Below are 19,075 nucleotides of genomic sequence, written 5' to 3' on the forward strand. Positions count from 1 at the left end.
CCCCCCCCCCCCCCCACCCCAGGTATTGCATCAGGCATCCAATGAGACATAATCTTTGTGTTTTAGGAGCTTACAGTCTGCTCTTGAGCTTATCTAAAATTTAGTTCAAGAAATATTTTCCAGGGACCTACTATCAAAAGCCATGAGCTTTTTTGGTTTTGTGTTGTCAAAATTAAATGTTGCTTTCATCCTTCCTCAGAAAACTAAAACACAATTTTATTTGCTTTTCTACCCATGACTTTTTCCATCTGTGTACTGGCTCTTCTACATACTGATGGTCACGTTAAGCCCTTCTTTGGGTTCTATTCCAGTTTTGCTCACAAACAGCCAGAAAAAAGCATTCCAAGGAAAGAATCCCATAGACTGTCAGTTCCTCTCACTGTTCAGTCTTCTTTGTTGAGTTGTCTTAGTAATGGCAAGTATAATATAAACGTATCATTAAAATCTTTCATTCCTGGGGTACCTGTGTGGCGCACTCGGTTAAGCATCTGACTCGATCTCAGCTCAGGTCAGGATCTTGAAGTTCATGAGTCTGAGCCCCGCTTTGGACTTTGTGCTGATGGTGTGGAGGCCTGCTTGGGATTCTGTCTCCCTCACTTCTCTCCCCGCCCCTTTCTCTCTCAGAATGAATAAATAAACTTAAAAAAATTCTTTCATTCCTTAGGAAAAGAAAACAACTCAGATTGAAGAATGGGGATCATCCAGACAAGAATTACCTCTAAAAGCCTGATCGAAAAAGATGTCCAGCATGCCCACAGCTCATTGCTATTGTAGTACTATCCGGAGCTCTGCCCAGCCCTGATGTTTTTATATTTCATACAATAAAAAGCTCTTCTGAAACTGGGTTAATAATATATAAAACTGCAGCTAGGCTCAACTTAAAAATAGCCATTACTTAAGTCACTGTGGTTGGTAACCACATGGACACAGTATATAATGACAAACTGTGCTTCTATTAGTTTTATAGCTTTAACATACAAACTCCAATGAAGTTCTACTGGACTAGTGAGTAAGAAGTAAAGTCAAAGAAAACAGAAGGGAAAAGAGAAAGGGAAAATGAAGTAGGAAAATGAATGGAGAACTCCTTAACTCCTGAGAAATTATAAATAACTCAAAAGGGAAACAGAGTTATCATAACAAAGGAAAATGAAAAGGGCTCAAGAATTTCTTTTACCATAATTCTGTTTTAAATGGAGTCATTTGTTAAACCTGGCAACAAACTGTATTATTAATAATAATATAGGAATGTTTGATTTATTTCCTTGGGGATTCTTTGGCTTTTTCTTTGACATTTATTTGCAAGCAGACTAGAGCATTTTCTTCTATGTAACATTTGGGTAAAAGAATACATGGATATATTTCATCTTTCTTAAAAACAACTGTCACAACCATGACTCTGGTCTGGGGGATATCAGGCTCAAAGCCATAAAATGAAATACAACTTTCAAGAAATTATTTTTTTAATTCTACTTATTTATTTTTAGAGAGCTAGAGAGAGAGAGAGAGAGAGCGCACAAGTAGGGAAGGGGCAAAGAGAGAGGGAAAGAGAATTCCAGGCAGGCTCCAGGCTATCAGCATGGAGCCCCACATGGGGCTCGATCTCACAAACTGTGAAATCATGACCTGAGCGGAAATCAAGAATTGGGTGCTTAACTGACTGAGCCATCCATGCACCCCATTTTTTTAATTATCTAGAAATGTGATCTAAACGGGCCATTTTAATCATTCGTGAATAAACGTGGAGGTTTCCTACTGATAAATGGATCATCTCTGAAGGGAGCTTGTTAATGGTTACATGAGAAATCACCAAATAAGATAAGATACTCACGTTTTAGGATATTTCTTTGCTCTAATTCTTCAGTTGTGGGCCTCTGGCTAAGTCTCCTATGATGACAAAAAGGATATATTGTAGGTTACAAACAAGACCTCCTTGATGCGAAATGTGAAATAAAATAACAAAGAAAGCTTTATTCTTTTCCTGTTTGGGGAAACACAAATCCATTTTACACCTACAAAATAAAAGTCTCCTTTCTGTTAGTTTGGAGACTAAAGACTGTCTGAGACTGCTACCTACTCCCCTGATCCATTCTTCCTCCTCTCTTTTAGATACAGAACCTCCTGAGCTGTGGCTGTGGTCCCCCAACTACAGACTTCTGCCTCCCCAGCCGCAAGGTGCGGTTTTGCGACTGAGTCCTTGCAATGGGATATGAACAGAGTGGTATCTGTAACTTCTGCTTTTTACCCTTAAAATGACTGTGTATTTCCTTTTCTTTCTTTCCTTCTTCCATGGGCTAGAACTCAAACGTGGTCATGTGAGCCAGCTTGGATCACGCAGATGAGAATATCCATGGGGATGGAAAAGCAATAGGACAGAAAGAATCTGAGTGTCCAGCTAACTATAAGGAGTGGGTGGGGAGTCCCACGCATCCTGGAGAGTCCACCTACCTCTGGACTGTTCTGTGGAAAGGAAATAAATGTGTGGAAGTGTCTTATTTGGACCACTGCACTTTTTGGTTTCTAACAGAATAGCTTAGCCTATCTCCTAATTAACATACAGATCATTAGAATATAAAGAAGTCTTCTGCTTAAGAGTTCATACTAACTCAAAAGATGGTTGATCCACACTGGACAGTGTAGTAATTCCCGCGAAATACTGCTTTTGTGACCTCAAATGGATTTATAATACATGCAGTAGAGTTATTTTAAGATATATGGACCCTTCCCACCTGCTTTTGAGAAAAGCAGACTCATTTAAAAAAAAAATTTTTTTTTGAGAGAGGGAGCGAGTGCATACATGTGCGTGCAATCGGGCGAAGGGCACAGGGAGAGGGAGAGAGAGAGTCTTAAGTGGTCTCCATGCCCAGCAAGGAGCTCAACTCGGGGCTCGATCTCATGACCCTGAGATCATGATCTGAGTGGAAATCAAGAAGCAGGTGTTTAACCAACTGAGCCACCCAGGTGCCCCAAGCCAGGCTCATTTGTGACTAGTAGCTACCTATTTGTAAACAAAAGCTGAATGTCCTAACGACTCTTTATACCTTTTCTTCGTCTTGTTTACAGTGTTAATTTGTTGTTAATTACAAAAAAAAAAAACTTCTTCCGGATGTAGGTTGAGTTTGCACAAATTAAACTATGTATATGAGATGTAATCTTACTTAAAGATACTATGAATTATAAATGTTCCAGCTGTGGCAGAAATGGCGTGAGGAACTGAAATCAATGTTATTTTAAAGACCTCATTAAAAATTTTGTTAAAGTTTAATTTTCATCAGAGCTACCTTGGAAGTAACTTGCATAATTGAGCTTACAAAAGAACCCAGTGAACTACCATGCCAACCAGCCATGTACCCTGTTACACATCTGCACTCTCTCATCCACCAAAGACATCATCCTTCTTTTGTTTATGGGGTTTCCTCCCTCAGGAATACCTTTCTCTCTTTCTCTACCTACAGAAATCATACAAATGACTAAAATAGTACCCTTCGGTTGGGTGTTTGACCTGTCCTATCCTGTCCTGTGAATTCTCTGCCCCTATACAGCAGTCATACAAAGATCACACATCTATTAGAGCACTTACCACACAAGTAATAATAAAGGTAAGACGATAATCATAGCTCTTGTTAGTTCATACTCTTAAAGTCCCAGGTGCTGTGCTAGGTGCTTAACTTACATTATCGTGGATCCTCAAAACAACTCAGCAAGGGAGTAGCCAGTTCCCATTTTACAAATGAGGAAGTAACAGATTAAGTCACTTGCTGAATATCAGGTACTAGTGAAAGTTAGAGCAAGGTCTCACACCCAGTTCTTTTGACCTAGATGTTGGTGCTTTTCACATAACCTCACCAAGGAGTATGTCAGTCTGTCTCTTCCACGACACACGGAGTCCCCTAAGGTAGGGACTATGGGTGATTTATCTTTAACGGCAGTGATCAGATGTGTGATATTTGTAAAGAAACAATTCTGCAAAATTTACATATTTAAAACTACTCAGATAAAATATTTTCTGGATGTGGTCTACGTGCATACTTTCAGAGGCTCTCAAACTTTTAGGGGTGGGGGTAGGATCCTTTTATCAAACAGATAGAAGAGGCTGTTCTGGTTGGATGGTTAAGCCTGGGATGAAGGAGTCCCTCCCGTTCCACCCCTAACACACCCACACTGCCCTGGATCCCCCCATAGAAGCCAGAGTGTTCCCTCCAAGAAATCCTTGATGCGGCAGTTGGAAAATCACTGCTCTCTGCTTACTTCACAAGGTTCTCCATCAGCGCCTTGTTTTTGAGCATTTGGTTTGTTTTAGTTGTCACTGCTATAAACAGCCTTGAAATAAACATCTTTGTAAAATATATAGGTGGTTTTTTTTTTTTTTCTCTTCTGGATTATTTCCTTCTTGTATAGTCTCTCAAATGACCTCACCATGTAAAACAATTACCACATAAAACAATAGACTGCTACACAATTCCTTTTTTTTTCTTTCACACTGTTAGGTTGTTCTTCAAAAATACTGAACAAAGTTGCCGCTTTTGGGTTTAATTTTTAAGAATGTTTTACCTGTTTAACATATATATAATTATTTAAATCAATAATAAAAATATTTAATTTTATTAAGTGCTTGCTACGATCCAGGCACTCTAGTGCCTTCAGTGTATCATCTCATTTATCCACCCCAAGCCGCTGCTTGGTCCCATCTGCCAAACAGATAATAGCCTCAGAACCCCCACATGCCAGCCCTGTAGGTATGACACAGTCACAGAAGTCTTCTACTTCTAAGCAAGGAGAGGGATTTCTTCCACCTCCAAATCCTGCCCTGGGATCTCAGACTACTCCCTTCTCCCAACTGACGCAGAGTGAGAGAAGTCAGCAAAATAGCTCATACTTAAATATGCTTAAAGTGATCATGGAAAACAAGGCTTTGGCACTCGCTTCTATTAAAGCTGCCAGTTAAGGGCGCCCGGGGGGCGGCTCAGTCATTAAGCATCTGACTTCGGCTTAGGTCATGATTGCACAGTTGATGAGTTCTAGTCCCACATCGGGTAAGCACGAGTCCCACTTTGGGTGAGCTTGCGCCCCACGTATGGTGAACATGAGCCCTGTCTTGGGTGAGCATGAGCTCTGGGTGAGCTCTGCTTCTCTCTCTCTCTCTCCCTCCCTCTCTCTCTCTGTCCCTTGTGGGATTCTCTCTCTCTCTGCCCCTCGCTCACTTGTGCCCTCTCTCTCTCTCTTTCTCTCTCAAAACAAAAACAAAAAAGCTGCCAGTTAAATGGACTTCCAAAGTCACTGGTAGCAAAAGTAGAAACCCTACAATGGCTGGAGGCAGAAAGAAAAATCAGACAACCATTTAAAAAAAAATTTTTTTTTAACGTTTTTATTTTTGAGAGAGAACATGAGCAGGGCAGGGGCAGAGAGAGAGAGGGAGGCACAGAATCTGAAGCAAGGTTCAGGCTCTGAGTTGTCAGCACAGAGCCTGATGTGATGCTCGAACCCACAATCCGTGAGATCATGACCTGAGCCGAAGCTGGACACTTAACCGACTGAGCCACCCAGGCGCCCCAGATAACCATTTATTTCAAGTTAAAAGGGGGAGGTTTTGATAGGAGGGGCTATAGTTACCTGGCTTTGATGGAGCTGGACACTGAAGCTAACTAATATTTCTACAATCTCAAGGCCCACAGGGCAGAACCTCATGGCAATCACAGGAACACCAGAGAGTCTGTGGATTGGGCCAGGAGTTGGGCAAAATATGACCTGCAGGCCAAATCCAGCTCCCTGCCTGTTTTGGTGAATAAAGTTTTATTGGAACACAGCTGCATCCATTTGTCTACGTATTGTTTATGGCTGCTTTCATGCTATAACAGCACAGTTGAGTGGCTGCAACAGAGACCTTCTGGCCAGCAAAACCGGAACCGTTTACTAACTGGTCCTTAACTGCAAACATTTTTTGACTCTTGGCTTGGGCTTTGGTGACTCCAAAGCCACTGACTGGTTGGACCAAAGGGCAAGCTCTTTGAGTGGTTCACCATCAGGACCAAGTTTAGAAAACCACATAGGCCATGCGTGCCCTCACCCAAGGAATTCACAATGATCCCTGTCGGGCAGGAAACCGCAGTGGGGAGAAAAGTATGGATTGGTCAGTGCTGTACTAAGATTTCAGCCATTACCTGACGAGCTTGGTTCCAATCTGCTGCCGGATTTCCTGCCTCTCCTCTTCAGATGTGCGCTGCAAGATGTTTTTGTCTTCTAGTTCCTTTTTAGATGGTCTGTTGCCAAGTTTGATAGCAAGAGTATCCCTTCGTCGTATTTTACTTGCCAAAGCACCTGAGGATTGGAGAAGGAAGAAACGCAGAGAAAGAGGCTTTTAGCAAGCAGCACTCAGGTTACACATGGCGTGGACTTTAAACAGAGTCCAGAAGAAATTCTTTATCCACATGCAAGAGTGGAATTTTAATTAACCTCAGGAAAAAGAAAAAAAAAAAACAAACCCAAACCCAGTTTTGAGTTGGATGTAGTTCATTTTGGAAAACTGAAGGACTATTTTTAAAAATGTTCTGAAAAAAATGTTGGGGCACCATGAAAAAACTCGCAAGCGTCACCTCATCATTTGGAAAGTGGTATTTGAGGTTTATTTTGCTGAGATGTTGTATCGTGGAAATTACTGATTGCGTAATGCTTTCTTTTTTAAGTCTTAAAAACTTAGCTCCTTTATTTGCACTGTAAAGTCTTGTCTTCTTGCCTCCACTCAGAAATCACGCTGGAGATGGTTTACTGATGGTAGCAGTGTCTTAATCCTTAATTAGGAAGAATCCCTAATGTCTCAACAGAGGAGAGTTAATACCAGGTGGATGACAAGGATTTTGTTGCTATTGTTGTTTAGTACAAACTAGAAGGAACTTGACAAACTGATTGATGTTCAATCATTAATAGCTTTCCACCATGTATAAATTCAATTCCATAGTGAATTCCTCCTAAGTCATGATGCTCAGAAGTTTAAAAAAAAACAAAAACAAAAAAGCACTTTCTAGTTCCTGAAGTTATATATGAATGGTTGGCTTAATCTACTGTAACTGGCATTCCTTCTTAGAAGGCATCCTATCTCATCTACTGTGGAAGAGTGATTATTTTTAATTCTTCAAAGGCATTTGTCATTCTTGACTCATTCCTCCCTCCCCTCTCTTTAAACCCTAGTATAAAACTGACCGGAAGTCTCAAACACCTCCAATAAGTAATCCAGTGAATCCTGAATTTATGCTCTCTATTCAAGAAAGACCTCAGGGTGGAAGGGCCATCTCTGATCATTTGGAAACTGCCTCTGTCATTAGAAAGCTTTGATTCCTTGTACAGATACAAATGTGCGTATCTTCCTCATAGACAAAGACTTGATCCTCTGGCCCCCGTGGAATCCTCATCTGGAAAGGCCTGTCATCAGCAGTTAAACCTCAGAACACCAGGGGCGCCTGGGTGGCTCAGTCGGTTAAGCGTCTGACTTCAGCTCAGGTCAAGATCTCGCGGTCCGTGAGTTCGAGCCCCGCGTCGGGCTCTGTGCTGCCAGCTCAGAGCCTGGAGCCTGTTTCAGATTCTGTGTCTCCCTCTCTCTGACCCTCCCCCATTCATGCTCTGTCTCTCTCTGTCTCAAAAATAAATAAACATTAAAAAAAAAATTTTAAACCTTAGAACACGGACATTTCTAATACGAGAAAAGAATATGGGGGGAAAGAAAACACCAGATGTCTGATCGCCCATGGCTTTTGTTCTTTACAAAGTGCACCTGCTTCTGCCCATCGCTCACTTTCCTCCCCACCTCTTGAACACAAGTCTTACTTTCCCCACTGCCATCCTCGTCCTCATCCTCTTCATCATCGTCATCATCAGTGTACAAGACAGGCCCATCGGAGTCAGAGTCATTGGCCTGGTATTCCCTTTGGCCTTCATCCTCCGGGGCACTGAAGGATCCGGAAGATTCTCCCATCAGCCCAGGAGTCAGCAGATGAGGTGCCGCCTTCCCCGGCTCATCTTTGGTTGTAAAACTGCTAAAGGCACAACAACACAGGGGTGGTGTGAAGTTCAGAGCAACCCTCAGGGCAACACCAATACCACGAGAAGGAGCTCTAGTTTCCTGAGCATCTTTCGAGTTGCAAAAGCAGAAAGCAGACATAGGCAGCTAAGGACAGTGAAATGGCAGATAGCCCTGTATCACTTCACTCTCGAGGTTTGAGATTCTTCATCTGTAAAATGAAAAGGAATGACTACCTGACATCTGACATATTTAGTACGTGAATATGGTAAAACTGTATTTTGCAAACTGATTTGGCTGTAGCAGTGGGGGTTCAGTGGAAACAACAATGCACTAGAAGTTCCTGGATACCTGACTTTGCACTTCTCCTGTACCTGTGACTCCTACTCATCCTTCGAGTCTCAGCTAAAGCCGTAGCTTCTTCAGGAATCTTTCACTGGCCGTCCGTCTAGATCCTTGCCCCGCCTCCCGGCTCCTAAGGTGACCTGAGGACAACCCCATTGGAGCACTGAGTGCACCTCGATCACCATTCACTCATCTGCCATCCCGACCCGAAGAGTTCCTTCGCAAGTGGGATTCATTCATACTGATTTGTAGCCCAGCACCTAGAAGGGTGATGACATACACCACAGATACATGAATTTTCCTACTTTTATCACAGCCAATGTGTCAAGTCAAAAAAAATCACAGATCCTCTCTGAGATGCTTTAGTTTCCCCATTTGTAAAACTGCCTCTCACAGGAATATGTTAGTAACACGAGATGGAAAAGGTGGAAGCTAAATTGACTCTATAGAAGAAAGGACTCTATAGAAGATGTGTATGGATGTAATAATTTTCTATTATTTAAGCTTGGTAAGAGTCTCTGATTTAAAGTTACTATAAATAATGCTCAATGTTGCTTCTCATCAGGGAAATACAAATCAAAACCACACTCAGATATCACCTCACGCCAGTCAGAGTGGCCAAAATGAACAAATCAGGAGACTATAGATGCTGGCGAGGATGTGGAGAAACGGGAACCCTCTTGCACTGTTGGTGGGAATGCAAACTGGTGCAGCTGCTCTGGAAAACAGTGTGGAGGTTCCTCAAAAAATTAAAAATAGACCTCCCCTATGACCCAGTAGTAGCACTGCTAGGAATTTACCCAAGGGATACAGGAGTACTGATGCATAGAGGCACTTGAACCCCAATGTTTATAGCAGCACTCTCAACAATAGCCAAATTGTGGAAAGAGCCTAATGTCCATCAACTGATGAATGGATAAAGAAATTGTGGTTTATATACACAATGGAGTACTACGCGGCAATGAGAAAGAATGAAATATGGCCCTTTGTAGCAACGTGGATGGAACTGGAGAGTGTGATGCTAAGTGAAATAAGCCATACAGAGAAAGACAGATACCATATGTTTTCACTCTGATGTGGATCCTGAGAAACTTAACAGAAAGCCATGGGGGAGGGGAAGGAAAAAAAAAAAAAAAGAGGTTAGAGTAGGAGAGAGCCAAAGCATAAGAGACTTAAAAACTGAGAACAAACTGAGGGTTGATGGGGGGTGGGAGGGAGGGGAGGGTGGGTGATGGGTATTGAGGAGGGCACCTGTTGGGATGAGCACTGGGTATTGTATGGAAACAAATTTGACAATAAATTTCATATATTGAAAAAAAAATAAAGTTACTATAAATATATGAAGACTGTCAATTTTCACAGACTCGAATAAAAAAAATGCTTTACATCAAAAACATATCATATCAAAACCAACGTAACCTTCATTTTAAGAAGCAGAAAATCCCCAAATTGCCTTCTGATATAAATAGAATCTCTATTTGGAATGTCACACTTCAGAAAGACTGCTTTGGGCAAAACACGTGCCTACTGTTTACATTAACTTGGAAAACCAAAAAGCAGTCATTTAAGTAATAAAAACAGGTAAACACTGTCAGAATCTAAGGTACTGACAGGTACTCTGTGGTGAGAAGTCTAAGCACTCTAAAAGTCCTCTATTTTGCACTTGTTAGAAAACTCCAACAGCCAAAATTCTCATTTTCAAAGGGGAAAATGCGACATTTCATTTTTTATTGTGTAAAATATGCACGGCATAAATTTGCCATTTGAACCATTTTGAAGTGTATACTTCGGTGGCACCTAGTATATTTACACTGCTGTGCAAACATCCCCACCGACCGCCTCCGAACCTCTGCCATCTTCCCAAACAGAGGCTGTCCCATTCAACAACAATTCCCCATTCTCATCCCCTGGCCCCTGGCAACCACCATTTGACTCTCTGTCTCTATGAATTTTGCTACTTTAGGTGCTTTACATAAGTGAAATGATGCAACATTTGTCTTTTTGTGTCTAACTTCTACTTAGCGTATCTTCCAGGTTCATCCATGTTTTCGTATATGCCAGAATTTCTTTTCTTTTAAGGCTATTCTGAATAATATTGCACTGTGCCACATTTTATTTATCTATTCGAGCACCTACTTTTTTTTTTTTTTTTTTTTTTTTGGCTACATGCACAGTAGTAAAATTGCTGGATCACATGGTAATTCTAAGTTTAATTTGTTGAGGAATCATAGTGTTTCTACAGTGTGAAATCTCATTTTAAATATGGGAAAACTTTTCCCAGCCTGGATGTCTACTTGATTGGCACTGGAGGCCATCCCTATTTGAACAGTCTGCCATTGTGGGTGACCACAGCACATTCAATAGACATGTCAATTAATAACACATTCTGAAGAGCAGAACAAAAGATACTTTAGGGCTGAGGCTTGATGTTTGCTCATGTCATTCTTCACTAATTGTGATATCTACCTTTTTAACGTCATCATTTGTATTTTATAGTGGTTTGTAATTTTCAAAGTCTTCTGCATACGTTCACAACTTACAACTGTTCTACAGTATAAGGGGCCAGATAAGTTATAATTCATGGAACCCAAGAAGACCATGGGTGTGTGTTGCCCAGAACAAGGTATCAAGTCCAGTCTAGAACTCAGACTTACGACTCTTAATCTACCTATTAAATGTTATGTATACTTGATAGTGTATGTTACATTAATATCGTATTATGTAGATTATAATTAACTTAATATTAAATATTAAACTCCAAATTTGTATCAGTCAACTCATGACGTGGCACTCACTGCCCCCTAAGTTTCTTGGGCACATTGGACGAAACAGTGAACTCAAAAAGTGTTTGTGGAAATGGACTGAACAAGTCAAGTCCCCTCTGGTTATGGGCTCCAGGTGGGCGTATTAGTGTCTGCCTTAAATTATCCCAGACCTATATGATACTAACGAAGTTGCCAATAAATAGAAATCTACCACATGGTTACTACCCAGCAATATGTGAATAGAGAAAGATATTTTTACACATAGCCACTTATCTTCCTTGAAGCTTTGATATTTGTATTCCAAACAGAAGCCTCTTCATGAGATGACAGGATTTTCACACATTCGTTGACTAAACATAACCGAGGAAAAGTTCTAAGTAAAGCAAGTGACTAAGAGCTAGAAATTCTAACTGAAATAATCAGTTAAACACAGAAGAAAAAAAAAAAAAAAAAAAAAAAACGGAAGAAAGAATTTGGAAAAAAATTTGAGAGACTACTTATTCCAGGCTCATTAACTCAAGAGCAAACAAACCACCCCTGTGGGATGAATTGTAATTTAAAACGTTAACTTTGAAGAATAGACAGAGAAGAAAGAAAATCTTGATGTCCTCTTCTAGGAAAGGATTACAGTTATTTGGAGTGACAGGAAAATCTATTATAAATACCTAGATGTCTAATGATGTCCTAAGCTTGCTCTCTGATCACAGGTCCAGTGGAAATGGAGAACAGACACTCACCTCTTTTGTCTGACGGTCTTATGCATACTTGGGCTGAAGACTGACATTGAGCACCCCCCGCATGCAGCACAGTGCTTAGCACAACATAGGGCCTTCCCTAAATGTTTGAGGAAGTGGACTGGACAGAGTCAAGTTGCATTTGTGTATGTACTCTCTCACTGCCTGAGACTATCTAAGGAGTCACCTTGTTGCACCTTGTTCTTTAGTTTATTGAATAATAAACCCATACACCCAATCTATTCAGACCTGTCTTAAACAATTGTACTTCCTGTGTGTTGGACGTTACTTTGGTAAAAGCTAATTTTAACTATAATGTCTTGCTTACTTTTGTGTCTTTGGTGCTGAGTGCACTGCCCAGCACATAGAAGACAAGCAGAAAATATACACCGAAAAAGAGATTCTTGAATTCTAAAGGTTGGAATTCACTGCAGTGCTGGAAAACACTCACTGTAAATAAATGAAGAAATCTACTATGTGCTGGAAGTATTAAGGACATCAGTCTTTCACTTCAATGTTTTCTCCCATATTGTTTATTAAAATGTCCAACAAATAAAATAATTGGTAATTTAACATTTGTTTATCTTGCCTTGGCTTTCCTTCCAACCACGCTGCTCGAAAGGATAAAAACAAAAACAAAAAACAAGAAACAAACACAAATGAAACTGCAGAAGTAGAAGCAATTGCTTTGAAAACGTATGGAATTTCTTAGAGCATGGAATTTGACATGCAACTCTGAGTGTGCCTGCTGGTTTTGCCACCTACTGAGTGGGGAATCTAGGGCTAACTCTGCTACCTCTCTCAGAGTCTGTTTTCTTGTCTATTAATCAGAGATATTCAGAAGACTTTTGTGAACTAAAGGTAACTTGACAGTTCCTGACATTAAATAACTATTCAATAAATGAAGGTGATTATTATCAGCAATTGAATAATTAATGCTGATAGTCTCTTGATCCAAATCAACTTAATTAATGTACTACTTTTTTAAGTCCTAACATGACAGGTTTTTTTTGAAAGAGAACATACTAAATTAAAATGATCACAAGAGTGAATTTAGGTCTTATTCTCAGAAATAGGAGAGAACAGTTTGGATTTAAGAGCTCTAACGCTTCCCTGGACAGAATTGGTTATAACGTCTACTATACCCAGACAGCCCTCCCTTCATACCCGAGGGACAGGAGAGCTAATGTGTTTTTTTGTCTTTAAGTAGAAAACGTATAGGACTTTGTGAGGGATTAGATTCAGGGAACGAAGAAGAATGAGGACCCTTAGGATGAATCCCAGGTTTCTGGCTTGGGCAACTGGATGACGTCATGTCTGTGGCATACCAGATTCTGCACTGGTTGCTGGGGATATACTGGCAAACAGATACACGGTTTAGTCCTGGCCCATGGGTAGAAAAAAGGGCTGCCAGAGGAGAGTAGCTGCAACAACGATTCTGTCTGGATGAGCACTGAAATGTGTCAGAGGGGAGGTTAACATGTGAGTCGGGTGGTGAATTGAGGAAGCAAGAAAGGGAGCCCCCTCTGAGGCTAGAGGGAAAGGAGATGGAATCTGAGAGCGTTCTTACCTGACGGTCTTTATTTTCTTAGAGGAAGAGAAGGCTAAATGACTCGTGGGCAGGAATGGGTGAGCAATCTGGACACAAGTAGTCAAGACTTAAAGTAACCGCTTTTAGGAAAGCAAAGGGAACTGTCCAAGGAAAAGAAAAGGGGCTGCTGAGCAGGGATGAAGCAGGCTCTAAATATACTTAAAAGCCAAAGATCTGAAGTGGTGCCTGTCATGAGGACAGTTGTCATTTTCTCAGTTGCCTATGACACTCCTGGGGCAGGGCTATGAAAAACATGTGTGTTTACCTAACAGTCACCAAGTCGGTTCCACATTCATCTCCAAGAGAGTGGTTCAGTGATCTTCAGTACTCCACTTAACAGGGGATACAGACAGAACATGGGGTTTATGCCCCGACTCACCATTTTGCATTTTCTTTAACACTTAAGCCAGTGCCTGAGAGGACAGTGGTTCTGTTGGTTGGCTCTTCGGTCCAGAGAAGCTGACTCGGGTCTAAGGCAGGGGTGGGCAGGGCAGCTCCATCGCTGACCAGGACCACAGGCGTGTCTGGGGCAACAGTGCACTGCTCCTCGAGAGTACGTGGAGGGGCGGGGGGAGCAGGGGGTGAAGCCACAGGGGGTGGAGGCACCGCAGACTCGGGTTTGCCTGTGGTCCGCTCATCGGTCTGCTCAGGTTTGAGACTCTCCACCCTCGTCTCAGAAGGGTCTCCTCTAAGGTCGGATGTGCCCGAAGTGGTTGCCTCTGAGGACGGTCGAGAGGTTGGCTGCTTGCCGGTTTTTTTCTTGCCCTTTGTGATTCCCACTGTCCCTGTTTTGCTAGAAAGTGTCTCCTTTGAAGCTCTAGGACGAGATGAGGTGGAGGAAGTCGATGGTGAAGCTGATGCTTTGGACCCAGTTGGTTTTTTTGAATGAGAGGAACCAGCTAAAATAGAGAGATTTTGCATTAAAAGTCAAAGAAGCCTTTTAAATAAACGAACGAGTTGCAATTGTCAAATCATGATGTTCTCCTCAAAATGTGAACATTTGTTGAATACAAGAAAATAGGCTAATAATGATAAGTTTTACTTTCTGCCCCCTCCCTACCTCGAATCTAGGAGGGAGCCAGTGATGCTGAAGGCAAAACCCTAGGGGACAAGAGTCCTCTCCTAAAGAGACCAAGGAGTCCCTCTAGTTTTTTTTAGCTGGGCCCAGCCAAAGGGAAATGCTCCTTGTCCTACAGGTCACCTGAATAAGCCCTTGTATGCTCCAAAGAAGGAACATTACAGTGTACAGAAGACAGACAACAGCTGTCTGGGTACAGACAGCTTGTACTCATCACAAATTATACATGTTCTGTGATGTCTATTTGGGAGTGGAGTGGCCCACATTCAGAAACGGCCCCAGTATGTGCCTCTAGCTCCTTTCTGGACCAGAAACAAATGTACTCAACTCCAAACCAGTTATCCCCATGGTTCCAGAGAGAGAAGCTGGCCAGGCTGGCCCACACCTCCGTCTACAGTGGTGATGGGGCAGAGTAAAAACATATGGCCACATATGAAAAACAAGTCCTCTTCAAAATATCAAAAGGCAGAAAAGATGATTTTTTGCAAAAAAAATTTCTAAATGGGGAGCATTCGAATAACGTGAAGAGAAAGAAGTGTCGTTCTCAGATCTTGTGACACTTTCACAAATCCAATCTTCCTTGCCACTTCTGTTCCTAGAAGGTCTTCAGCAGAGGATGGTTGTGGCCATTAGAAGGATAGTCTGACTTTTGGATGGGACTGCCTTCAACCAAACCATTTGCAGGAAAACAAAGCTTAAATCTGCTTTTTTTGGGTATCATTTTGGGAGACACAGTCTTCTGTTTCATGACCTTTACTATCTATAAATTTCTCCTAATTGCTTCTTCCATTGTAACGTGATGTGTTCTTTTCCGTGAGGGGTTAAACTATTGTCCGTAGAACTATTAGAAAATACCTCCTTGTTAGCATTATGAAGCCCATCCACAACAGATGTGACTGTAACTTACCTTTATGCTTATAACTTTATTGAAGTTGGCTGGGAGGGTCAAGAGATAAAGAACAAATAAGGGAATAAACAATGAGATGTAAGACGTCATCAACTCCGATATACTTTAAAAAAGTGAGTTTCACTTGGTGACAAGATCCAGGCTTAAAAGAAACCTTTATTCCTTGGGGGCTTTATTATTTTAGACACACACAACTAGAATTCATACTACCCCAAGTCTGGGCATGCTAACACTACTTCTTTGAAGCTAACCATCTTCACTTCCTAATAAGACAAAGGTATTAAGCATATTTTTACTATCTAAGTCCATTCTAAATGTATTTTTCCCAACAAAGATCTAAGGATTTGATGTCTAAACATGTTCAATTTTCTTAGGTAAACCGAACAGAATCCATTTCACATATCAATGTGTATTAGATAGATAGATATAAATATAGAGATAGATACCTCTTTCTCTCTCTATATATATAGATATATACACATAGAGAGAGATATATATGTGTATATATGTGTATCTATCTATCTATCTATATATATAGATATATATATATTTTTTTACAGAAACTTCTTTCTTTTGTAACAGCCAAGGTAACTTTAGCTGCACTTAAAGGAAAAGACAGGTTTGCAATGCCTGGAGTAGAACTTCAAGTCACACTTTTCAAGATACTTCTTTATGTATCTTCTAAAATGACAAGACTTTGCTGAAATCAACCGTGTTACAGAAGTTACCCTGAATTAAGACCATGACTAAAAAAAGTAAAGCTATCTCTCCTCCGTTAAATACTTCTGTGTTTACACTGTATGTAACAATGAGAAAGAAAAAATACCAGAGGTATGACCTTATTTCACTCACCAAGCAGGTGAATGTGCTAAGCCAGTATCTGGTTATCTGGAGGTCTATACTAACTTACGAATTGAAGAAGAATCTTAATTGATAGCTTTTACAAGAACTTAGCTCATCTGACTACAAATCAAGAGTAGTATTTGGAGTTACTTTTCTGGAAGGCCAACAACATTATTCAAGTAAAACAAAGGTGCCATGTAGAAAACTCTAAAGGGTTACAAATGGAGTATCAGCTGGATTCTGAAGGAGTTTAATCAGCAGTTGATGAAAGTATCCTTGCACAACTGGCTTGTTGGTATAGTTCAATGCAACTTCTGTTTCTCTGTGATGGCCTGAGAGAAGAGCAACGCTGTTATTCACACTATGGGCCAGTGGAACCTCTTTTAAAACAATAGATAATAATATGACTGTAGTATTCTCCTAGAAGATCAAGAATCTATAAATAAGCCTTCAAGTAAAATATCTGGAAATAAGTCAAAATCTCTCATGCAAGCTGTCCCCTGCCCTGGCATTAGTCACCAGCTTTCTTCTGAGAGAAGTAAGAGAGTGTCTAAGTTGAGTCAGTCGTGAGCTGCTACCACATGGGGCACAAGAAATGGGAAAGTCTGTGCAATTCCCAAGCATGGGGTGATTTGGGCTTTTCTTTAAGAAGTGGATCACTGCCTGCCTCATTTCAAGCACTGCTTGCAGGGTTTGCAAGGCAGTCTGGGAAACACAGACATACCAACAAGAATGGACGCTGACCTGGGAAGGGCAGCTGGTGCATGAGGAAATGGCCCATAGACACTGTGAGCACAATGTTCTGAGACATACCATTTCAGAGCTTTTTAGCAAACACTCAGACACTCAAGGTCGAAGGCTGAAGAGAGGAGCACAGGTAGAGAAATACCTATTTGTATTTGGAGTTCGGTTATACTGTCACCTAAGCCCTTCTCTGCATTTGAGCATCATGGGTATAAACGATGGAGGGAAAAAGATCAATATGAAGGCATATTCTGGTAGCCAATGGCAAGAAAGCTGCTGCTGATTTTAAGGAAAATACGGTTTGCTACCACAGGAGAATTTTTTGCATGTGTTAATGGGAAAACCCATTTAGCGTGTATACTTTGATGACTGTCCTTTTTAAAGCTGGTGGACCTGGAAGCTTCTTTATTCTACTTCATGGGAAAACTGGGAGCGCCACTTTGCATTAAGCGTCTCTGATTTGAACGGAAAGTGGGACACACATTACAAGCAGTTACCGTAGGTCCCCCACACCACCTCTGGCAGTGTGCTCTAGTGACTTGTAAATGGACTTCTAGGATGCTGTTGCTTACAATACACTGAAGTCTGGAAAATAGCGTGGAGGGTGGACACTGAGCCGATGGCTCTCAACTCCATTGAAATGGCTGTGACTGCACCGTAGAGGGTGGTGGCGTGGGGCTGACCTGATAGGATCCTTCGGCATTTGTCAGTAGAGAAATGACTGTGTGTGCGGAAAGACTTAAGATACTAAGAGCCAGCAGAAATGTCAAAGATGTAAGTGTCGTATTCTTCTGTACAACTTAAGATAATTTGGAAGGAAAACTCAAGCCAAAAGGCCACCCATAAACTGAAATAGGCAGAAGGCCAGGCGATGTGTACATAATATGCTATCAGATCACGGCCATTCATCAGGCATATGACGCCCTGAATCCTTGCACTGGTTCTTACACAGACAGTGGATCGTTAGGATGAAAGAGGTCTCTTCACCCAAAAAGTAATGAGGTCAACTAATCAACTGGTTGACTTTCCTTTGGTAGAGACGGCAACAAAGGAACCTCCTGTGTACTGTGTATGTCAAAACTAAATCCACCGGTGTCACATTCTAAGACACCAGACACCGAAAAGTCCATCATTTCTAGAAGCAATCAGCCCCACCCAGAGCCAAACACCCTAGACTCGAGCCCCCAGGGGGCATACTCACCAGCCTCTCGGGTCGTGTTTCGGCTTGCTGGCTTGGGTGGAGGGACGGGGGCCTGCTTACCAGGAGCCTTGGTAATTTTTTTAATAGGAGGCACTTCGTCACCCTTGGGGCTTACCCCAGCAGCAGCCCCTTTTGGAGGCCCCGGTGTTTTTTTGGGTTTAGGTTTGGGTTTAGGCCTAGGAAGAGCTGGAGGAGGTGGAGCAGGAGCCGGTGTTTCAGGGTGGTTTTCAGTGTTCTCTATAAACGAGAAAGTGAACAGAAGCACACTGATACAGACAGACACCATATAAACGGAAGGAGCAAGACATATGGCGACAGTGATACAAACACGCGGCTGCTTGGCCCTTGGGAACCAGTGTGGGTTCTACACCAGGGGGGGCACAGCTGGGGGGAAGAAGGACCAAAGGTACCAAGGCCGAAAGCCAAACTGGGGCGCACTGTCTGCATACATATACCATTCCTGTGATAAAACAGGTTGCCCAAGTTACTCTGAAGAAGCTGTGCTGAGGAGGAGCGCCAATGTCCACTGCCAGGGGCTGACACCTGCCGTGACACCGGAGGCTGCCGGGTGAGGATACGGGCAGGAGGGCTCAATTTAAACTTAACAAAACGGAAGGGCACCTGGGTATGGCTGGTTAGCCCACTGCATGTGACGCCAGGGGGCTGACAGCGAGGCAATGACTGGACTCCACGACCTTCATACCCTCTGAGGAGAGACCTTCTCTCAGGAGAACTCATGCCCTCAACCAGAAAGGATTATGAGCTCTGTCTCATTGTGGCCAAACATCAGTAATTTTCTAAGCTAAGGGAGACACTGTAGAATCCTTTCCGGGAAGCACAACGCACTGAAGAATACACCACT

General features: G+C 41.9%; 1 protein-coding gene across 7 annotated transcripts in view; it reads right to left on the minus strand.

Moving 5' to 3' along the window:
* Positions 1-19,075, minus strand: part of PHACTR2 (phosphatase and actin regulator 2) — a 194,521-nt gene that overhangs the window by 36,439 nt on the left and 139,007 nt on the right. For 3 of the 7 annotated variants that reach the window (XM_040448987.1, XM_040448982.1, XM_040448984.1), the window contains exons 5-9: positions 18,214-18,450; positions 13,820-14,339; positions 7,813-8,021; positions 6,156-6,312; positions 1,829-1,884 (exon numbers count right to left, since the gene is read on the minus strand). In XM_040448987.1, the coding sequence (XP_040304921.1) occupies positions 1,829-1,884; positions 6,156-6,312; positions 7,813-8,021; positions 13,820-14,339; positions 18,214-18,450 (1,179 nt within the window). The remainder of the gene's footprint in view (positions 1-1,828; positions 1,885-6,155; positions 6,313-7,812; positions 8,022-13,819; positions 14,340-18,213; positions 18,451-19,075) is intronic. The other 4 variants (XM_040448983.1, XM_040448986.1, XM_040448988.1 and 1 more) reach the window with 3 other exon arrangements.

The sequence above is a fragment of the Herpailurus yagouaroundi genome, unplaced genomic scaffold (assembly GCF_014898765.1).
Source record: "Herpailurus yagouaroundi ecotype Mexico unplaced genomic scaffold, PumYag 198, whole genome shotgun sequence".
Taxonomy (NCBI): Eukaryota; Metazoa; Chordata; class Mammalia; order Carnivora; family Felidae; genus Herpailurus; species Herpailurus yagouaroundi.